Source organism: Colletes gigas, unplaced genomic scaffold (assembly GCF_013123115.1).
Source record: "Colletes gigas isolate AHSC1104 unplaced genomic scaffold, ASM1312311v1 Colletes_gigas_Sc00011, whole genome shotgun sequence".
In the NCBI taxonomy this organism is placed as follows: domain Eukaryota; kingdom Metazoa; phylum Arthropoda; class Insecta; order Hymenoptera; family Colletidae; genus Colletes; species Colletes gigas.
In genome coordinates, this window is record NW_025106640.1 from 4837010 (window position 1) to 4854655 (window position 17646).

General features: G+C 41.7%; 1 protein-coding gene and 1 long non-coding RNA gene across 2 annotated transcripts in view; one reads left to right on the plus strand and one right to left on the minus strand.

The window, feature by feature from the left end:
- Positions 1 to 126: 126 nt before the first annotated feature.
- LOC122398317 (MKRN2 opposite strand protein) lies at positions 127 to 1038 on the minus strand. Its single transcript, XM_043398053.1, has 2 exons — positions 954 to 1038; positions 127 to 871 (listed from the first exon to the last, which is right to left on the minus strand). Exon 2 carries the CDS (start codon positions 727 to 729, stop codon positions 127 to 129), a length of 603 nt encoding a protein of 200 aa, XP_043253988.1. The 5' UTR covers positions 730 to 871; positions 954 to 1038.
- A 986-nt stretch (positions 1039 to 2024) lies between these two features.
- The window catches only part of LOC122398280, a 110074-nt gene continuing 94452 nt past the window's right edge, over positions 2025 to 17646 (plus strand). The window contains exon 1 of the long non-coding RNA XR_006259178.1: positions 2025 to 2306. This is a non-coding gene — a long non-coding RNA (uncharacterized LOC122398280). The remainder of the gene's footprint in view (positions 2307 to 17646) is intronic.

Here is a 17646-nt window from a genome sequence, read left to right on the forward strand (position 1 = left end):
ACTTTTGAATTTTGTGTAATGATGTATAAATACAAACGTACAAAGACATTTTTGATATTTTGGGAGAAGCAAAAAGTAGGAAACGTAAGAAATGCATAAACATAAATTTAAAAATGAACAGATTCCCTATGTAATGAAATAATCATTATTTTTTAAGTTTTTAAATATAGAATTGTATTTAACAGCTTCTTGAATCTTTGACAGTAACAGTTTGTCGCATATATTCTCTTTACTTGTAAACATTGCATTCATATATTTCAAGTTATTTATAAACTCTATGACAAAATTAAAACAATTCATCGTAGCTTTGTCATAATTGTCAGACTTCCATTTAATATCTTTTAATAATTCTTGCAATGTTTCGTCCCAGTGGTTATCCCAAGATGTAGGAGTTATCTTTAATGCAATGCAATCTGTCCATTTGGAACGATCATTTATTATTACACCTTGTTTATCGTACTCGAAAGTCATTCCTTTGGAATTTGTTATTCCTATGTGCAAATCATCCAGAATAGAGTACTCGTTTAAGAAATTGCCTTGGGATGGTCTAACAATTATAGAAGCTGGCTGGTATACTGCATTTGTATACGGGTAGGGAATAAGGAACGGTTCTACATTATAATTTGCAATACATGATCTACAAATTGGGCATATCTCTGGGACACTTTTGCAAAATATAGTTTTGCTGCAGCAATGTCGGAAACATATTATCCCAGGATCACGAGACATAATCTGTCTTTGAAAAGTTTCAATGGTACTGTACAACGAATAACATGTTTCTCGAAAATTTGAGGTTATGTTGAACGAAACAACAGGGTAAACTTCAGTTAATTTTTTCGCATTAATGTTCAGACGAGTGAAGTGATAAGAGCTACAAACGAAATAATGTCATTAATCAATTAATGATACATAACTGATGTTGATAATGTAAAAATTAACTCAAGTATGCTTACCTGTATAAATTTATGTTACAGTAGCTTTGTAAAATAAATGTACATACAATTTTTTATATGTACTAGTTTCGTTTTTCAACAATTAATCTTTAAATTATTAGAGCAAATGTCATTCGCGTGTTAAACAAGTAGCCATCAAGCGTGTATTTTCTACACAGTTTCATGCATCAAGAAATGTCGGTATATAACTGTTTGTTGATATTTCTTACAGTCATAACTATTTTAGATTATTCAGGGTAATTTAGAGTAGGAATTCTTCTACATATAACAATGATACGGAAACTTATAATGCAATAATCAATTTATCAAATTACAGAATATATCGCAATGGACCATCGGTAACGTGCAAACTTGGAATCGACTTTACTAGCTGCAAATTAAGAAAAAACAGAAAATAAATACTGCAACGTAAGTATCATTCTACATTTCTATATCATTGGGTCCAAATCTTATAAAAATTTCGTGGTTTCTCGAGTATTGATATTTGTTGATCTTTGCCTTTCGATCGAAGGACATTCGCGGTTTTCGATCATGATCTCGTTCGTAAATCGAGCCATTAGTTAGTACGAAAGCATCGATACGTATTAATTAGTTAAAATAATACCGAGTAGGTATCATAAACGATGAAAAAAAAAAGACGAAATCAAATTTACATGAAACGAGCAGTTGCAGACAGCTTCAGGCAACCATTTTGCTATTATATTTTGTAACGAAGCGAAGTTGCGTGTTCGTATCACAATTCGTTTCATATCGATTAGATTTAGTTCCTCATTGTTTATAGATTTTCAGTTGTTTCGGTATTTATTCGGTGTTATACGATATTGATCAATAACAATGTAGTGTTATAACAAATATATCATGGTCTTCGACGGGCAATTTTCCAATTGATCGATGCCAGTGAACATGTTCGATACTTTGGTTTCGAATTGCTCGAACGTTATTGATAAGTATATTATTCCCATCGCTACCAATAGTTATGCCTGGCTATCTTGTTCCCGTCTTTCCCCCACCATTTAGTTCGCACGCGTGCCGCATCGCGCGGCAGCGCTGCGATAGTAGCAGCTGATCCATGGTGCGGTGTGGAGCAGTCGTGTCCGTGCCGCGTTTCGGAGTGTGTTCGTACCGGTACGCGTAACCGACGTTTCTCCTCGCCTTGATGATTTTCATCGTAGTGATTCTCGATGCTTGGCACTCGTGACAAGTGACTGCCCCGGGACGTGCTATTCGACCGATTCCTCCGCTGACACGTTGCGAAACAGTGAAAGGTAAAGAGGACGGACCAGCCGAGATCGAAGACGACGAAGGAAGAGCAGCGGGAATCAGTTACGGAGCGTCCGACGCGAAAAAAACTGGGTGAGTGTTTCGTTACACGTACCACGATATACGGTGTACGCCGAGCGCCGTGAAAAAACGAAATCGCGTAAAATTGCTGGAACCGCTGGCACGTGCTTTGAGATCGCTCTCGCGGATCGATGTATAAGGCGCACACGTGAGACTCGCGTACTCTTTAGAGGTGACTGACACCTGATGCGTCAATGACCATACCACGCGTAGTACGAGTCGCGTGTACATCGTATTCTCTTGCACAGATCGCGATTACGCGATCTTTAATACGTTCGTGGCCAGCTACGCGTGAATTTAGATCTGCGTCGCGAAACGTCGCAGCCAGCGTCCTTGTGTCGGATTGCTCACGATAGTTCTCGTAGTTCGCGTACGATCGCCAAACGTAGTAGGACGATAGGTTATGTCGCGTAGACGCTAGGCTGTGTGTTTTTCAGTCGTGGGATTCGTGGGAGTGGCGGGTCTCATCCCACGATAGACATTCTCCTAATACGTACGTACGCAGTTAACGGAACGCGTCCTTAAATCATCGGTGTACAATCCAGTGGTGCTCATGCTGTATTTTTAGCTTTCCTCCGGCGAGGATTTTATCTCGTTTCTATGGCTCTAGCGCGCGCGATGCACGTTCAAGGTCACAGCTGTCGCAGTAACAGCGTTCCACAGTATAATATTGGCTCGTCGAGGATCTTCCTCTTTAAAAGCATTGCGGACGCTCACGCGATGTTTCCTTAAAACCGCGTTCGTAAAGGTCAGGAGTGCATCGTTTGTGCATTCCTAATGCGCCAACGATCACAGAGGATACCAGACGTTCTTGGTAGTTGAACTTCTGGCTATAATAAGGAAGACAAATTGACGGTCTTTAGGTTAGGTTTGACGGTTGCCAGGTTAGGATTGCGTCTCGAAATAGAAAAATAAATCTACGAGTAGAACGGTTTTATAAAGTTTTGTAAATAAATTTTTGCGGAGAAGATAGACACGCGTATTCAAAATTTGTTGTAAATCGTTAATGGTTATGTAACGAGTAATACAATCTAGGAGTAATGAAAATATTCCGTGGGAAAAAAGAGAAATTCATATGGATCAGCAGCATTGAAACAGATGAATCGCAATTACGTATTGTAGATTCGGGAGAGATTGCCAACATTAACCGTAAATAAAAGTGTAAACGTTTATTATATTACATATGCAGGACCTCGTTAGTTATTAGTGTAATTAACAATTTAAAACTAATTGAAACTGTCGATGGCTTCGTTCGGGAATAAATTCGTGAATAATCTCTACTATTTTTACCACTAATGTATTTTCCTTGTAGGTTTCCATCTATGTATGGATTTGGGCTGTCAATATTTCACGCCACGACGAATAAAGAGCATTTCCTGTTTTTCCTGTCGACGCTGAGGTTCAATAACACGTTCGAAAGGAGCAAGCTTGTTCCAATTTCATACGTCTTTCATTTAGAAAATAATCCCTCCCTGATGCAAACATAATTATTTTCGTATTTTTATTTTCGTCCCAGTCGAAGTTAATTTATAATTTTTAAGTCGAACGGTTAATGAAACAGAGTGAAACCAGTTATCATTCATGATGTCACGTCCAGTGTATGCAATTAGTGTTCTTTTATAGTACTGGCAACACAGTTATCAACTCGAACAGGATTTTCCGGTTGCTTTCCCACGTTTTCCATACTCGCTGTACATTTAACTCTCGCAACAATATTCCGGCTAACCTATTTATTTACACTGTTCTCTTGTTTCTATACTTTTCAAACACCCGCGCCTCAAATATTTCGTGCAATATTTTCTTTCTTTTCTTTTTTATTCGCGTCCGGTACATTCACCCTTTTGTTATTGACGTTTTAATGATGGCGTGGTCGCGAAGGGGACGTTGTTTGTTGACATACATTATTATAATAATAATAATTTTGATGTCGAAAATGTTGAAGAAAAAATATTAAATTTTTGTTATAAACTTTCTGAAACATGGACAAGATGTAACTGCACAAAAGAGAGGTTCTTGAATAACAATACGGAATGGTTAAAAAAAGAAATACAATTTAAAAATCCTATGTCATCATCATCACTATATAATTATAATAATATTTATATGATATTAATTATAATTATATTTATATGATATTAATTATAATTATATTTATATGATATTAATTATGATTATATGATACGATATTATATATAATTGTAATGATGATGATGATGATGACGTTGACGACGATTCGTATATTTTTTTATTTGACCGCACCGTGTCCAATTAGGCGTCGCGATGGAAAGCGTCGTATTTCAAGAACGTCGTTGCGGTCGCGTTTGTCGCTGGGAAATCGGTCCCGCGGTTCGTTTTTCGTAAATAATTATATCGTAAATAATGCGCCCAGCGAGCCCGCCGCCCACGTTTCGAATCATCAACGCGTTTCCGACTGCGCACAATGAACCGATTTCCGATATTTGAACGCGATACACCGCCGCGGTCGACGAGCTTGTCCATAAATCAGGAAGAGCACGCTGGGGGGGTGGTTACACGACCCCCTATGGCGACACAAGCTTGAAAAATTCTGCCCATCCAGTGTTTTTGGCCAACTTTGTAACTACTATCCCCTCTAATAGGATCTGTAGCTGTTTGTTTCACGGGGCAGGTCGTAGGTCGACCTGCAACGATATTGGTCATTTATATTTCTAATCGAATACGGATAAAAATTCTCATAAATCACGTGAACAATCCTTGATCCTGTAAAGTTGATTTTTGGTTACCAATTTGTAAAATAAAATTAAGCAAAATAATTCAGTCGAGTCCACTTAACCCTTAACATTTTTTCAAGTCCAAACCAAAGAGATATCATACACTTGAAAATTACAAAATACAGCAGTAATGTAAATGAAACAGATATTTAATTGAATTTGTTTGTTCCTCTATTTGTTTAAATTGTCCTATTTTTTAGTTAACGTAAACTTCAAATAAAACACTTAAAAGCGTTGGGTGGTGCTGGTTACAAAATTGAAATATAATTCGGAGTGCAAAGGGTTAAGGGTTAATATCCATCTTCGATGGATCTGATACATGGAATTATTTAAAAATTTCCCGTAGAACAGGGGAGCATCGAATCGAATCAAACACGTATATTAAGGAAAGGAAAATACTTTCTAATAGTAAATAATTAAAGAGAATGGTAAGGTTCGTAGAAAACAATGGGTCTCGTGCTCCATTTGCAGCGCGATGCGTTATTGAGGCCATTTATTATTCACGCTATTTTATCGGTTGCTTCTTCTCGCTCTTTTATTATGCACCTTTAACGCGTTTACTCTTTTCATTATTTTACGAGATTTCATTACTCCGGTTAGTTGTAACTTCTCGCGGGAATAAAATTCAAAAAAAAAGAAAGAAATTCTTGCCCGCCAAACATGCTTCGAGGTATTGTTTCCCAGCCATCGTTCCCTTTGATTCTTTTTAATGCAATTCCACCTTGACATCGAAAGGTGAGAATTAACGGTCCGTCCGGCGCGTTCGCGTTTCAAAAACTAATGAAATTGCCCGCACTTAGAGCTCGCTTGGTTTAAAAGGCCTGCCAGGGGACATTTAAACGTCCTTTTCCAGAGGCCGCAAAGGGCATTTAAATGTCCTCCGCGGCCAAAGAACGGATCAGCGTCTCTGTTAACGATAGCATCGATGGTTTTGCCGGCGTCCATAAAATACGGGACAAAGGTTTTCGCGACGCTCGAGACACGCGTTCGAGTTTTTAAAAAACATAATAAAATAACGAAACGTCACTGCGTCCCGTTCCACTGGGAACCTCCGTTATTTCTATATTCCGACAAGAAAGAAAAGCATTCGAGCTGTTAGAAATAGTTTATTTTTTAAGTTATCATTCTTTTTTTTTTCTTATCGTCTCGAGCAGTCGATGCTCGTCGAGTTTTCCCAGCGTCGTATCGGTACCCGCGAAAATTGGACGTTTCGTGTTCGATCGAGGTTCGCGCGATCGCGGTGTTTTTCTTTGGCGAATCGCTCGCACGAAGAACCAATCTCTATTTCACCAGATCGAACACAGACCGTGCAAAACCGAGTTCGATTACGAATTTGCGTCACAGGCGCCGATATATCGTCGCTTCGATCTTAATTGCCTTTTCAATCCCGGAATGTTCATTCGACTATCGAAATTTCAATTAAAATCATCGCCCGTTCCGATTACCCGGAACCGTTCCTACGGCCATTGAAATCCCCTATTTCAACGGCCCTGGAACGTTCCGACCAGCTGGATTTGCTTCCGTTTCGTCTCTTTCGTACGTCAACGTGCGATTGTTCCGCCGCGCAAAAGCGAAGACACGCCCTTCGCTCTGCTCTTTCTCGCGCAAAAAGATTCCTAAACATAATATTTTCATAGTCCGCGACTAGGGAAGTGTAGGAATTCTCGCATATTTGTAACGCGAGCCGTGACTAGAATATTCGTCTCGGCGCTCGAACGATGGAAACTATGCGCGCCTGGATCGATCGGGATTTCTTTTAAAAAATTTATTACAAAACTCTTTTTATTCTTTTGATTCTACGAAAGCGAGGGATTCGTTTTCTCGCGAAAGATCGTCGCAATTTTGGTCAATTGGAGCAAATACGCTTATAAGCATGACGCGATTTCTTCACCAACGTCATCCATGATTCTCTCGGGCGACTTTGTCGCTCTCTGCACTCTGTGTTAGATTTATGTAGGTCGCAGTCTCGCTGATCAAGACTTCAACAATATCTCTTTGTCGAGTGGAAATTAATTTTACAGCAGGTTCGCAGCAGAAAGATTGTTAACCAGTTGTATCGTGCTTCAAGCTTGTAAAAATCGAACGCAAGCGACTTTGAAGTCTCGATAAAACCGAAGAGTGGAATTGCAGTTTCGAAAGAATTCAATATTCAATTACGAATCATAATTGTTCGGATCACAGTGTTCTCGAATTCCTTCGATCTTTTAATTTCTTAAAATGTCTGGCTCCGCAATTCCGTTTTCACGCTTTCACGAAAGATCTCGTCCGTAATGGGGGAACTCTGTTCCAGGGCGAAACAAGCCGTTCGTTGTTAAACTCATTAACCAATCGTCGGCTCGCGCGATTATTAAATGGGTCGTGAGCGTAAAACGCGCGTTTGTTGTTCGCGTGCACGGAAAATGCTCGTGGGAAGGCAAATGGCGAGAAATTCTTTGCGCGATTACGCCGTTAAATATCGTATTTTCGAGGCGTTCGACCTGACGCGATCGTGGTTTCGGATTTTTACAGTTTTGCTCGAAGAAAAAAACCGAATACGCGATAAACGTGCACCGATCGGTGAACGAAACAAAATGCAAAAGGTTTCGCGAATGTTGCGTGGTTTTTTCGAGGGAATATTAAAAAAGAACTCCGCGCAGAAGCGGTTAATATCTCTCTACAGCCGCGGATACGAGTTTCGCGTGACCGTGCTCGCGTGCTTCGAATTACACGATGCGTCGAAACCAGTCCGCCGTTCCACACTCGATTAAACCGTGACGCGAAAGTCCTGGACAGGTTTTCGTCCAGAAATGTTGCTCGATCGGCCGCGACTTCCGTTCCAATCGCTTGGCGTTCTGTCTTTTTCGCCTTGGACAGGACGTAAACAAGTCTGATGTAACCACCGTTCCAGTGTTATCAATAACTTTCGCGATAGCCGCTGACACAGTTTCGGTGATATTAACCTTTGGACAGATATCCAGTCGATCGATTTCGTTTTCGATTCGACGAATTTCCTTTTTCTCATCTAGTCAGACTGATCCGACCTTTATACAACGTTACAGGTCGATATGCATTCGAAATGTCGTGTCAAAGATTGTTCTCTTTTTACTGCAAAAATATTATAATTAGACTGCGGATCTTTATGCAAATTCACATTTTTATTAATAGAATTAATGAAATCAGAGCTTTATAGAACTCTGTCTCAAGCCCTAAACATAATAATTCGTATCTTACTTTAAGTATCTCTAATATTTTTGCATATTAAATACATTCTGTAGCTTTTTGAGAATTCAAATTCCCCTTAAATGCATAAACATCCGCAGTCTAATTATAATCAATTCTTATATTCGTTTGTTCATCCACGCGAACGTTTCCAATCATTCAATTCTATTATTTAAATGTTCTTTACTTCTTGTAATTATTCACAGTCAGTCTCATACTTCCTATCATTCAATTTTGTATTTCCGTTTATCTTTGTTACGTAACTTCTATACTTGTGTCTATTTTTGTATCAATGGGTACTTAATCCCACGAATAAATAAATAAACGGACACGCAATTTAGTCGATTACAGCAAGTTTCGCGATGTGAAATATTGTCGCCGAGAAAAGAGGGGGGAAAAAGAGTAACGAGGCTTACGATGGCACTCTTCAGGAAGTGCCTTTCGTACAGATGGGTTCAATCCCCTGAGTGGTAGCTATTTGAGTATTAAATCTAAGACGAAAGAATCTGTTGATGGATCCGGAACAGTTGGATCTTAATAAATTGATTCCCTGCAATTTTTGAAGCTCTGTACCGAGTCCATGAATCACGAGTTTCTGAATGATAATATGTATTTTATTACCGTTCACTTTTGCTTCTGGAATGGATTGAACAATCTTCGTTCTCGCCTCGAAGACGCGGATCGCGCATATATACCGGCCATCAACGGAGTTTACCGTATGAATTTTTCAATGGGGTTCGTTCGCGCCTTTTTTTCTCTAAATAAACCCCGCTCCTTTGGCCGGATTAATCTCACGGTGTACTTTGGAGTTTCATTCGGAAGGTACGCGAAGCCCGGAACAAACAAAAAAAAGAAGACTCTTTCGTTGTCTGTTTAAATCGGCTTTCAGAATATTGCATTTCGGAGGACGTAATATGGTCGCGGAACGGTGCATTATTAGCTCTTAAAATTCTCTGCTCGAGATAACCATCGAGATATTGTGCTTTGCGACGGAAATATTGCCGAGCCAAAGGTATATCCTCGCAGCCGTGTCTCGCGTCGCGAAAGGATATTATTGCGAATTAAAAGTCGTACTTTACTTTTACTTCTCGCTGTGTTTGTCACGGAAACTCGATATTCCCATTTGAACATCCAAACATTCCAGGCGCAATAAATTTCTCGATATTACGAAACATTTTCCAATTGGAAATCGGAGAGACTTTTCCCGTTTCTAAGGTGGTCCCCCTCGACGAGATACGAGCGTCGTTAGTTATCGAATCTTCCTTGTCCTTGGAAAGCATATTTACCCTGGGTGGACTAAAACCGCTTGAATAATAGCTCAAACAGCGTGTCGACGGATTAGTGAGCGCGAGGTAATCCGAAGTGACGTTCGCGCGGGGGCGTAGCTGGCCGCGAAAGCTGACGCGAATTTCGTACGAGAGAGACGGACAAGAAACGCGGACAACGAGGTAATTGGATCGCGGTCCCTTTTGAGGGGAATCCGTCTGGTGGATGCCCCTTTTAACTCGGTTTGGTCTATCCGGCGTTTACTTGTCCCTGGAACGCGATTCCTATCCGCGGATGCGACCTGCGCGAAACTCGCGATCGAGTCTCCGACTCACGCCCACGCGTACTTCCGTTTTCCACCATTTTTCGGAACCGTGATACAGTTTGACCCGATCGTTGCGTCTGAAATATTTATTTACTAACTGTACGCCTCAACGTGCATCGTAGAAGAGTAGATGAGCATGATAAAAGTATTAATTATAATATAGAGTCAGTTGCACTAATATGGAACACTGCAATATTAAAGAATCGTAAGTGCATCAGCTTTGTGTTAGCTTAATTATTTCTTCAAATATTAAATATATTTATATCGTAAGAGGTTCGTAGATATTTTTCCTTTAATATTTAAATACAATATTTACGGAAAGCTAACTTGGACGTTACTAACTGAAAAGGCTGTAAAGGCTGCTTACAATATTCATGTATAAGTATAAATATAATATTCCACATTACGAGCACTATACGCCAAGCATGGAAAATGAGAAGCTCAGTAAAAAAAGCAAACATTTCCCAAACCGTTATCATATATTAAATTTTGCTGTTACCAGTAAGAAATTTCCTATAAATTCATAATATTTAAGTTCTCATATAAACTCTGCAAGCAAGTGAAACACGTGCACGAAACAAGCATTCCATATGAAGGCAACAGACTCTACTATATTAAAGATAAAATACGATCTTGATAAACGAAAAGAAAATTACAATTGCGGGGGAAGTAATCGTAATAAGTGGTCGTATCAATTTAAACAGTCGTCGGGAATTTGTACGATAAGTTTGGAAGTCGCGAAGAGAATGGAAGAAGCTCCGTGGGTCGAGGAATCATTTATGACTTTCGAAAATTCATAGCCGTTCTTATTGGCTTTGTTACGAGTTTATGCGTTTACATAAATTTTTAGTAACTCCGTGCCTCGACTTCGCCTTAAGATGTTCGTGAAATATTAAACGGAGCGGGAGAGGAGTTGGTTTCGTTGCAACGGTGGTTCGCTATCGAGGAGGAAACCGTGCGTTTCGAGGGAAAAGAACGACCATATCGAACCCATGGCGCGTACGAAAGCACCCACTTCTGAATTGCCTTCAATTTCCCGTGGCTCCCAGGCCGGAAACGGCCTTCTGATTCGAATGGCCGGTCGTGGGAGTCGATGTTTTCGTGTCGTTGCACGTTCCTTACTCGCGGACCGGTCGATTTACTCGCATGGAATTTATCGCCGCCTCGATGCACATCGGACACTGAATATCGAGTCCATGATTCGAACATTGGCGGAACTTTGCCCGCTACTTTCCGAAATCCCGAAGCACGGGGAGTGGATCCTCCGGTAGCAATCGGGGCAAATTTATTTTACGCGCTTCGAGCGCGGAGATTCGCGATCCGCTTCGAGAACCGGACTTCAAAATTTGTCCACAATGGACAAGCAACGTGATCTTTAACCCATGAATGGACTCTCAATCTCAACTGAATTATTTTACTTATTGTTGCTTTTACCAAATTAAAAAAAATTACATTTATTAGTTCGTTGATTACCGAACGAAATGAGAAATTAGAAATTTAATTTTCTATGGAAAATCAGTTTGCAGGGATGGTTTCGCGTGTTTGTATTACTGGTTCGAAGACGATATCACGGTAAAACTCTTTCATTATCCGTAAGATGCAAACCAATTTCGGTGGCCAAACAAAACCCCGAGCGTCGATCCGTCCGGAACGCGGATCGATAGCGGATGTGTGCTAATATGCTTGCTTTATGCGAGCGTACCATTGTGCTGCATCCGCTATCGATCCCCGTTCCGGCATGATCGTTGCTTGGATTTTGTGTTTGTCCTCCGTAAATCGGTTTACGTCGCAACGAAAGCTTTCTTCATCGCGATACTTGCAATATCCGTAATTTTGCTGCGAAAGGAAGATGATCGAGATCGAAGCAAGGTACATCGTAGCAATCACGAGACGAAACTGTATCCGCAAGCTCGACATGGAAATTTAACACGCTAATAAATGTAAGACCAAAGCACATCTAGCTAATCCTTCGTTCTCGTTGTTATAACATTGTACACTCTTGAAGAGGGGTGAATGCAACCAGTGTGAAAACGTTGGGTAATAAAGTTTATTCCCATTTGCATTTGTATCCTGCGTTCATCCCACTCGGCGATTCTACGTACGCGGCTATTTCCAACGGATTATAATTGAATTTTATGCAGTGCATGCTTTCAGCTATGCGCAACTTAAATGTATATTAAATAGGCCAGCTAATACGCGTGACGCTAACCTGTAGTTCATACTCCATTTAATTATGCGGACGTAAAATAGGAAATTATCGATGTCATGCAAATGCGACGATGAAAGTCGGTCCAGCGCGTTGCTAACGGTGGCAAATACTACTTTTATCGCTGGAAATAGTATTTCGCTATTTAATCGAACGATCGTTCATCGGAGGACATTTTACTAAAATTTAATGGAATTAATATTCCCTCCGTGTTTCTAAATTATCTCGAACCACAGACTCTGGGGGTACGTTTCGATCCAAACCTGAATTTTATTTTTTTCTATACGAGGTTCCTTGTTCACTGATATTCGTTAACACAAGCTCCCTGTAAAATTATTTCCTCAAAAAACCTCTGGAGTCTACCAAGCATTTTAATCGCGAAAATCACGTACTTTTAGCGGGTGTCGTCGAACGAATTTGTAAATGAAATTACGAAAAGGAAAAATGCTCGTCTCTGGATTTCGATCTGTCGATCCCAAAGCGGTCTTCGCGACGCGTCGAAACGGGTAAAATTGTTTCGAACGCGGGGGTTAAATTTCCTGCGAATCGTCGAAGCCAATTCGAACCCGTTCCGCTCGGCCGTGAGGCGTTCGAGTTGAAATTTCCCAAAGTACACGGTCGACAAAGTGGCTGTAACCGTGCGCCGCAGTTCTGAAATACACCGCAGCTCGGTTATAAACATCGAGTCGTGCTCGCAACACAAGCGAAACCCGGCGAAAGGACCGTCGTTCCGAGTTCGCGCGACGTAGGTTTTCCCTCCTCGTTCCCGTTTCGCTATTCGACCGGGTTCCACGACGATGTTTCGCTTTTACGTTCCCTTAACAACGACGAGTTGCACTCACGTCCCGTGTTCCCCCGCGTTTCCTGCTCTTCGACGACGATCTCTCCCTCTCCGCGAACTTCCAAGCCGCCCCCTTTCGACCCTCTCCACCCTTCACGCCGCGAGAAATCCCCTCGTGGACCGTGAACGAACGAGTTGGCCAGCCTGTTAATCGTAAACCTTTTTCCAACGCTAGTAGCCTCCAGTATCCAGGGAGATCGAAACAGACTGGAGTAGCAATTCGAACGATTATTGTCCGCGAAAATGTTCGGAGCTTGCACGAGATTAATTCGATATTGGGAATTTCAAAGTACGAGTATGTAAAATACGAACTTGAAATTCTGATAATAAATAATAAAACCAAGCTAGAAACGCAACGCAGATTCGCACCTATCAGTAACTTGATTTTATTATTTATTATTAGAATATCAAGTTCGTATCATACGATACGACCTCGTGGCCCGTCGCGCCAGTAAAGAATTAAATTAATTCCGCTGCATTAGCTCGACGAGAAATAATGCAATTCCTTTATCAAATAATTAGCTATTATCATCGGAACTGCAGATCGAATTCGATTTACCGACGATTAACGCCCCAATTTCGCGCGGGGGGTGTTTTAAATTTCTTAACAGCTCACAGCGCGTCGAGCTAAGGGGAATTTAGGGTAAAACATCGAATTTTAAGAGTTTACAACTAAAATTTCTGTTAAGAAATTTCCTCTTCTCATCCAAATCGATTTCTTTACTTTCGTCCCTCTTCGACGCACTGTACAGCGATTTCGGGCGAAAAATATCTCGTTTGGGTTAAAACACGCGAGGTTAAAGCAGCGAAAAGGAAGAGTAGCAAGAAAACTAGGAAATTAACGCTCGAGCGTGAGAGTCTTCATATTTCCTACGTTTTTCCACCGATTCGATTCATCCCTCATCCCAGATATTTATTACACTGTAATACCAATATTTTCTCCAGTCCCAACTTCGACGATGTTCCAAAATATAAAATTACGTTATGTTTATACTCTGTTTCTGAGAGACGTTGGCGCACGGGACACGTTCGGTTTGCGACGATAAACCGACGTGTATCGACAGCGTCGAAAATAAAGAGCAGCTTGTCACGCGCACGTATGTAAGTCGCGACAAGGGGTGGTTCCGCAAAAAGCGCTTGGAACGCGTCCAATTTTCGCTCCTTGCCCGACGGTATCTCGATTCCCTTTGTCCGTTACAATGGACCGCGGTCGCTTTGTGAGCGGCGCGCTGCGTAATTTTCGGTCGCCTATTAGTCCACGGAACGAAGAAATAATTTACAACGGCGATTCAGTGTCCTCCCCCGTTCGAGGTCCCGACGGTCGACCCTGAAAACGACATCTTTTCGCCCTCTTTATTATCCGCTTTCGCGCTTTAATCGCGTCGCGTTCGTCGCCGGGCTCTGTTAGTTGCGACAATGAAAGCTTCTTAAGGGGGTCTTCCACTGTAAAATAATTTTGACTTCGTTGTAGTACAGGTAGTAATAGTATTATAGCAACAGATGAGGTATACGAGTAGACCTTACACTTTATAAACTTTCGTGGCCCAATCTGATTGTCACATCGATCGACAAAATTAAAAAAATTCAAATCATTCTAAAAAAATTATTTTTAGTTGCGGGGGTCGATTACAATAATTTTTGGTCAATAGACATACCCCTGAAATTCTATGCATTTTCGAGAAAAAAATTCATTACCGAATATCTAACTTGACGTTAGAAATGTTGCTCCGAAATTTCATACTTGTGTTTAAAAAATTATAACTTCTGGATGTATTAATGGGGCTTTATAAACCCTGGAAAAACACATTGGGTGAAAGATGTATTCGTATACCCCGTCTGTGGTACAATTACGGTTCTGTTGTTTCCCCGGGGATACCGTGGCTCGTTCGTCGGTAACACGAAACGGTCCTTAACGGGACGTCACAGGATTACGGGCCGCGCAGGATGCAAGGTCTACAAGGCACCGGGGAGCAATGGTGTATAATGCTCATTATGCGTGTGGCTCGTCGTTTCTGCCAACGAGTTAACGGCGAAACGGAGTTCGCGTATTTAGCGTTGCGTTGCGCCAGAAGTATGGTAATGGCAGCCGACGTACGTAGCTGCCAGTTGCATCTTCAGTTTCGCGATCGTGCCAGCGCCGTACAATCGTAATTTCGCTTAAACGATTCTTCCAGGGACGTTTAACTCGTGGTCCAGACTGATTTATAATACATATAAATTTTTAATAAATTTATAAAATATTTTTCTGCTTCGACGAGTCGAACAGTTTTTGGAACAGGCAGAACTTTGTAACTATTCAAGGAAGAATGTTTGTAAAGACTGTACATCGATATTTGCTAGTCGATCCGCGATTCGATGTTGGATCCTGGTAACATCGGATTCCACGGTTCGATAGTAAATCTTGGAAGCGACGCGTCGCCCGGACAGGGTCTGACAACATTCTCCCGGCGAAGCTGCAAGTTTTCTCCTCTCCAGCGACGAATTACGTAATTCGTGAACCGTTGCGATCTCCATTTTCCAATACGGTATCGGTAATACGGGAAGCCATGCATCAACGTATCGCGCGTTGTATCTGGGCGCACGTAGCACGAAGGAAATCGACTTGCACGCCTGTCTTACCAAATTGAAGCTGCTTCGTTCACGAGTTACGTCAAGCACAGACAGCCGCGACATACATCATGGCATTGCACTCGAGGCACCGTCTAACAGGTGCAGGCGGATCGCTGTGACCCGTTAGGAAACCTATTCTTTCTTGCCGCTCGAATATAGATCGTTCCCTTCGTAGAACCGGTGACTACGAAATCAGTTTTCTCGGTCACGTAGAAAATGTTCGGGATTCGGGTCGTTTTACGGTCGTTTCGCAGAACAGGGCCATTCGAGTCGTAAATTCGAGCAGCTTAATGTTTAAAAACGAGTCGTAAGGTAGCTTGGAACTTCACAGTTTGTCGGTTTCGAATAAATCTGACGCTCGCGCGAGTTTTCTTCGGCCTGGAAGTACAGTGTCAGTGGACTTTCGTGGCTCGAACTGACTATACTGAGGTGATTTCAGCGTACTCTTAATAAAACAAAGCTAGAAACGCAACGCAGGTTCCTATGTGTAATTATTATCAACGTTGCTTCCAAAATATAATCCGAGGTCCTGTAATTTATCGAGATTAATAGCAAAAAGTCTCTCGACGGATCTCTTTGGTATTCCAGATTCAGTTTGTCGAAATTTCGAAGATCGTCCGTCTAGGATGGTCTAGTAGTCGTTATTGCCAGATGGAACGAGCATGATTCCGCACTCGAATCGAGCCGTGGAAGCAGTTGCATGGGTTCGCGAGCACGCGAGGGTGAGCCCCTCTTCTCGGATCGATCCGCGGGGCTCTTTATCGTCGCGTTACGAGGAACCGTCTGCTCGAGAGATTCCAGTTATCTCGCAATTCCCGCCAAGATACGCGCGTCGGCCATACACTCGATAATAAAGTCGCGGGGGGGGGACGATGATCGCGCGGTCGAAATATGCTCGTTAAAGCCCAGTTCCCGCGTGTCGCGCCTCTAAATGATCGCCAATGAGTCCCCTTTACGACTTCATCGAACGTTTGCCGGGGCTTATTTAGAAGCGAACGACAGCGATTTCATATCTCGTAAAACCGCGGGCCCCCCCCCAACTATGATCAGAAATCCATTCGTTTTTTAGCAATAGAATATTCTCGATCGTGTTCCAAAACACTGTGCGGCGAAGGTTATTTTTCCGCTGCATTAGGAAGCGTTTTGGAACGTTGCCAAACGGAACGCGATGCGTTTAAGTGTTAATGCTTGCTTCCGGTTTCGCGGTGATCGGTGCTGAAAGTTGCCAGGAAACTTTTACATTTGCCCCCTCCCCCCTTCCCCCACACACGGTAGCTTTCGTTCGCGACTTCGAAAAATGTTGCTGTTTAAATTAGTCGAGAAATTTATTGCGTCGATATAAATTCTCGCGAAGTCTGTTGGCAACTTTTTTAATAATAGCGTTTCGAATCAAAACAGATCCGACTCGTTGCCTGTTATTATATCTGCCCGCGGGGTAAGAATAATATTTTAAACGAATTTCGCGGAATGGCGAGATTGCTTTTTCCCAGTATTCGTTTGCGAACTATCGCGAACGCGGTTGCGTGAATTATGTTTCAATATCCGAGCGAAAAAAAAAAAAACATTTTCCAAACGAAATAGAAACGCGAACAACGATTACGAATTTCTCCTCCTCGTCGATAACCATTTTCCGACGAGGGAAATTCATTTCTATCGCGCGCAACGGTTATTAACGGGGGACATCTATTTCAATTGCTAATAACAGTTATACATTTTATTCCATTTCTCTGCTATGATTCGTTTTACGTCGTCGATGTTGGCAGTTTCAATTTTTTTTTATAGATCAAATTTGTAAAACCTGAAACTTGAAAATACCTTAAAACGTTAGAGGTTTTTAAAATTAGATTTAAAAGAATGGAGAAGTTGTGTGCTCGAGGGTTGAATATACAGTAGGAGACAATTTTTTAGCCACCCTAATCGTCACTTGTATTCTCTCAGAACGTAATTGCTGGGTGTGTTCTGTTTGACGTCCAATTTACGGACTACGGTTCTCGAGTTCTTCGTTCTGATTGACTTCCTGCCCGAAGTTAGAAGTTTGCGAGATACTCGGGGGTTCCCTTCCAGTGGATTTCCGTGTAAAAGCCACGATAAACAGAGGCAGTCGCGAATCGAACGGCACATGGCCCGTGAATCGAGCCGATCGATCGACGCCGACG

Bases quoted from the DNA above. Each gene is read 5' to 3' on its own strand.
- LOC122398317 (XM_043398053.1), bottom strand. From the start codon at position 729: ATGTCTCGTGATCCTGGGATAATATGTTTCCGACATTGCTGCAGCAAA.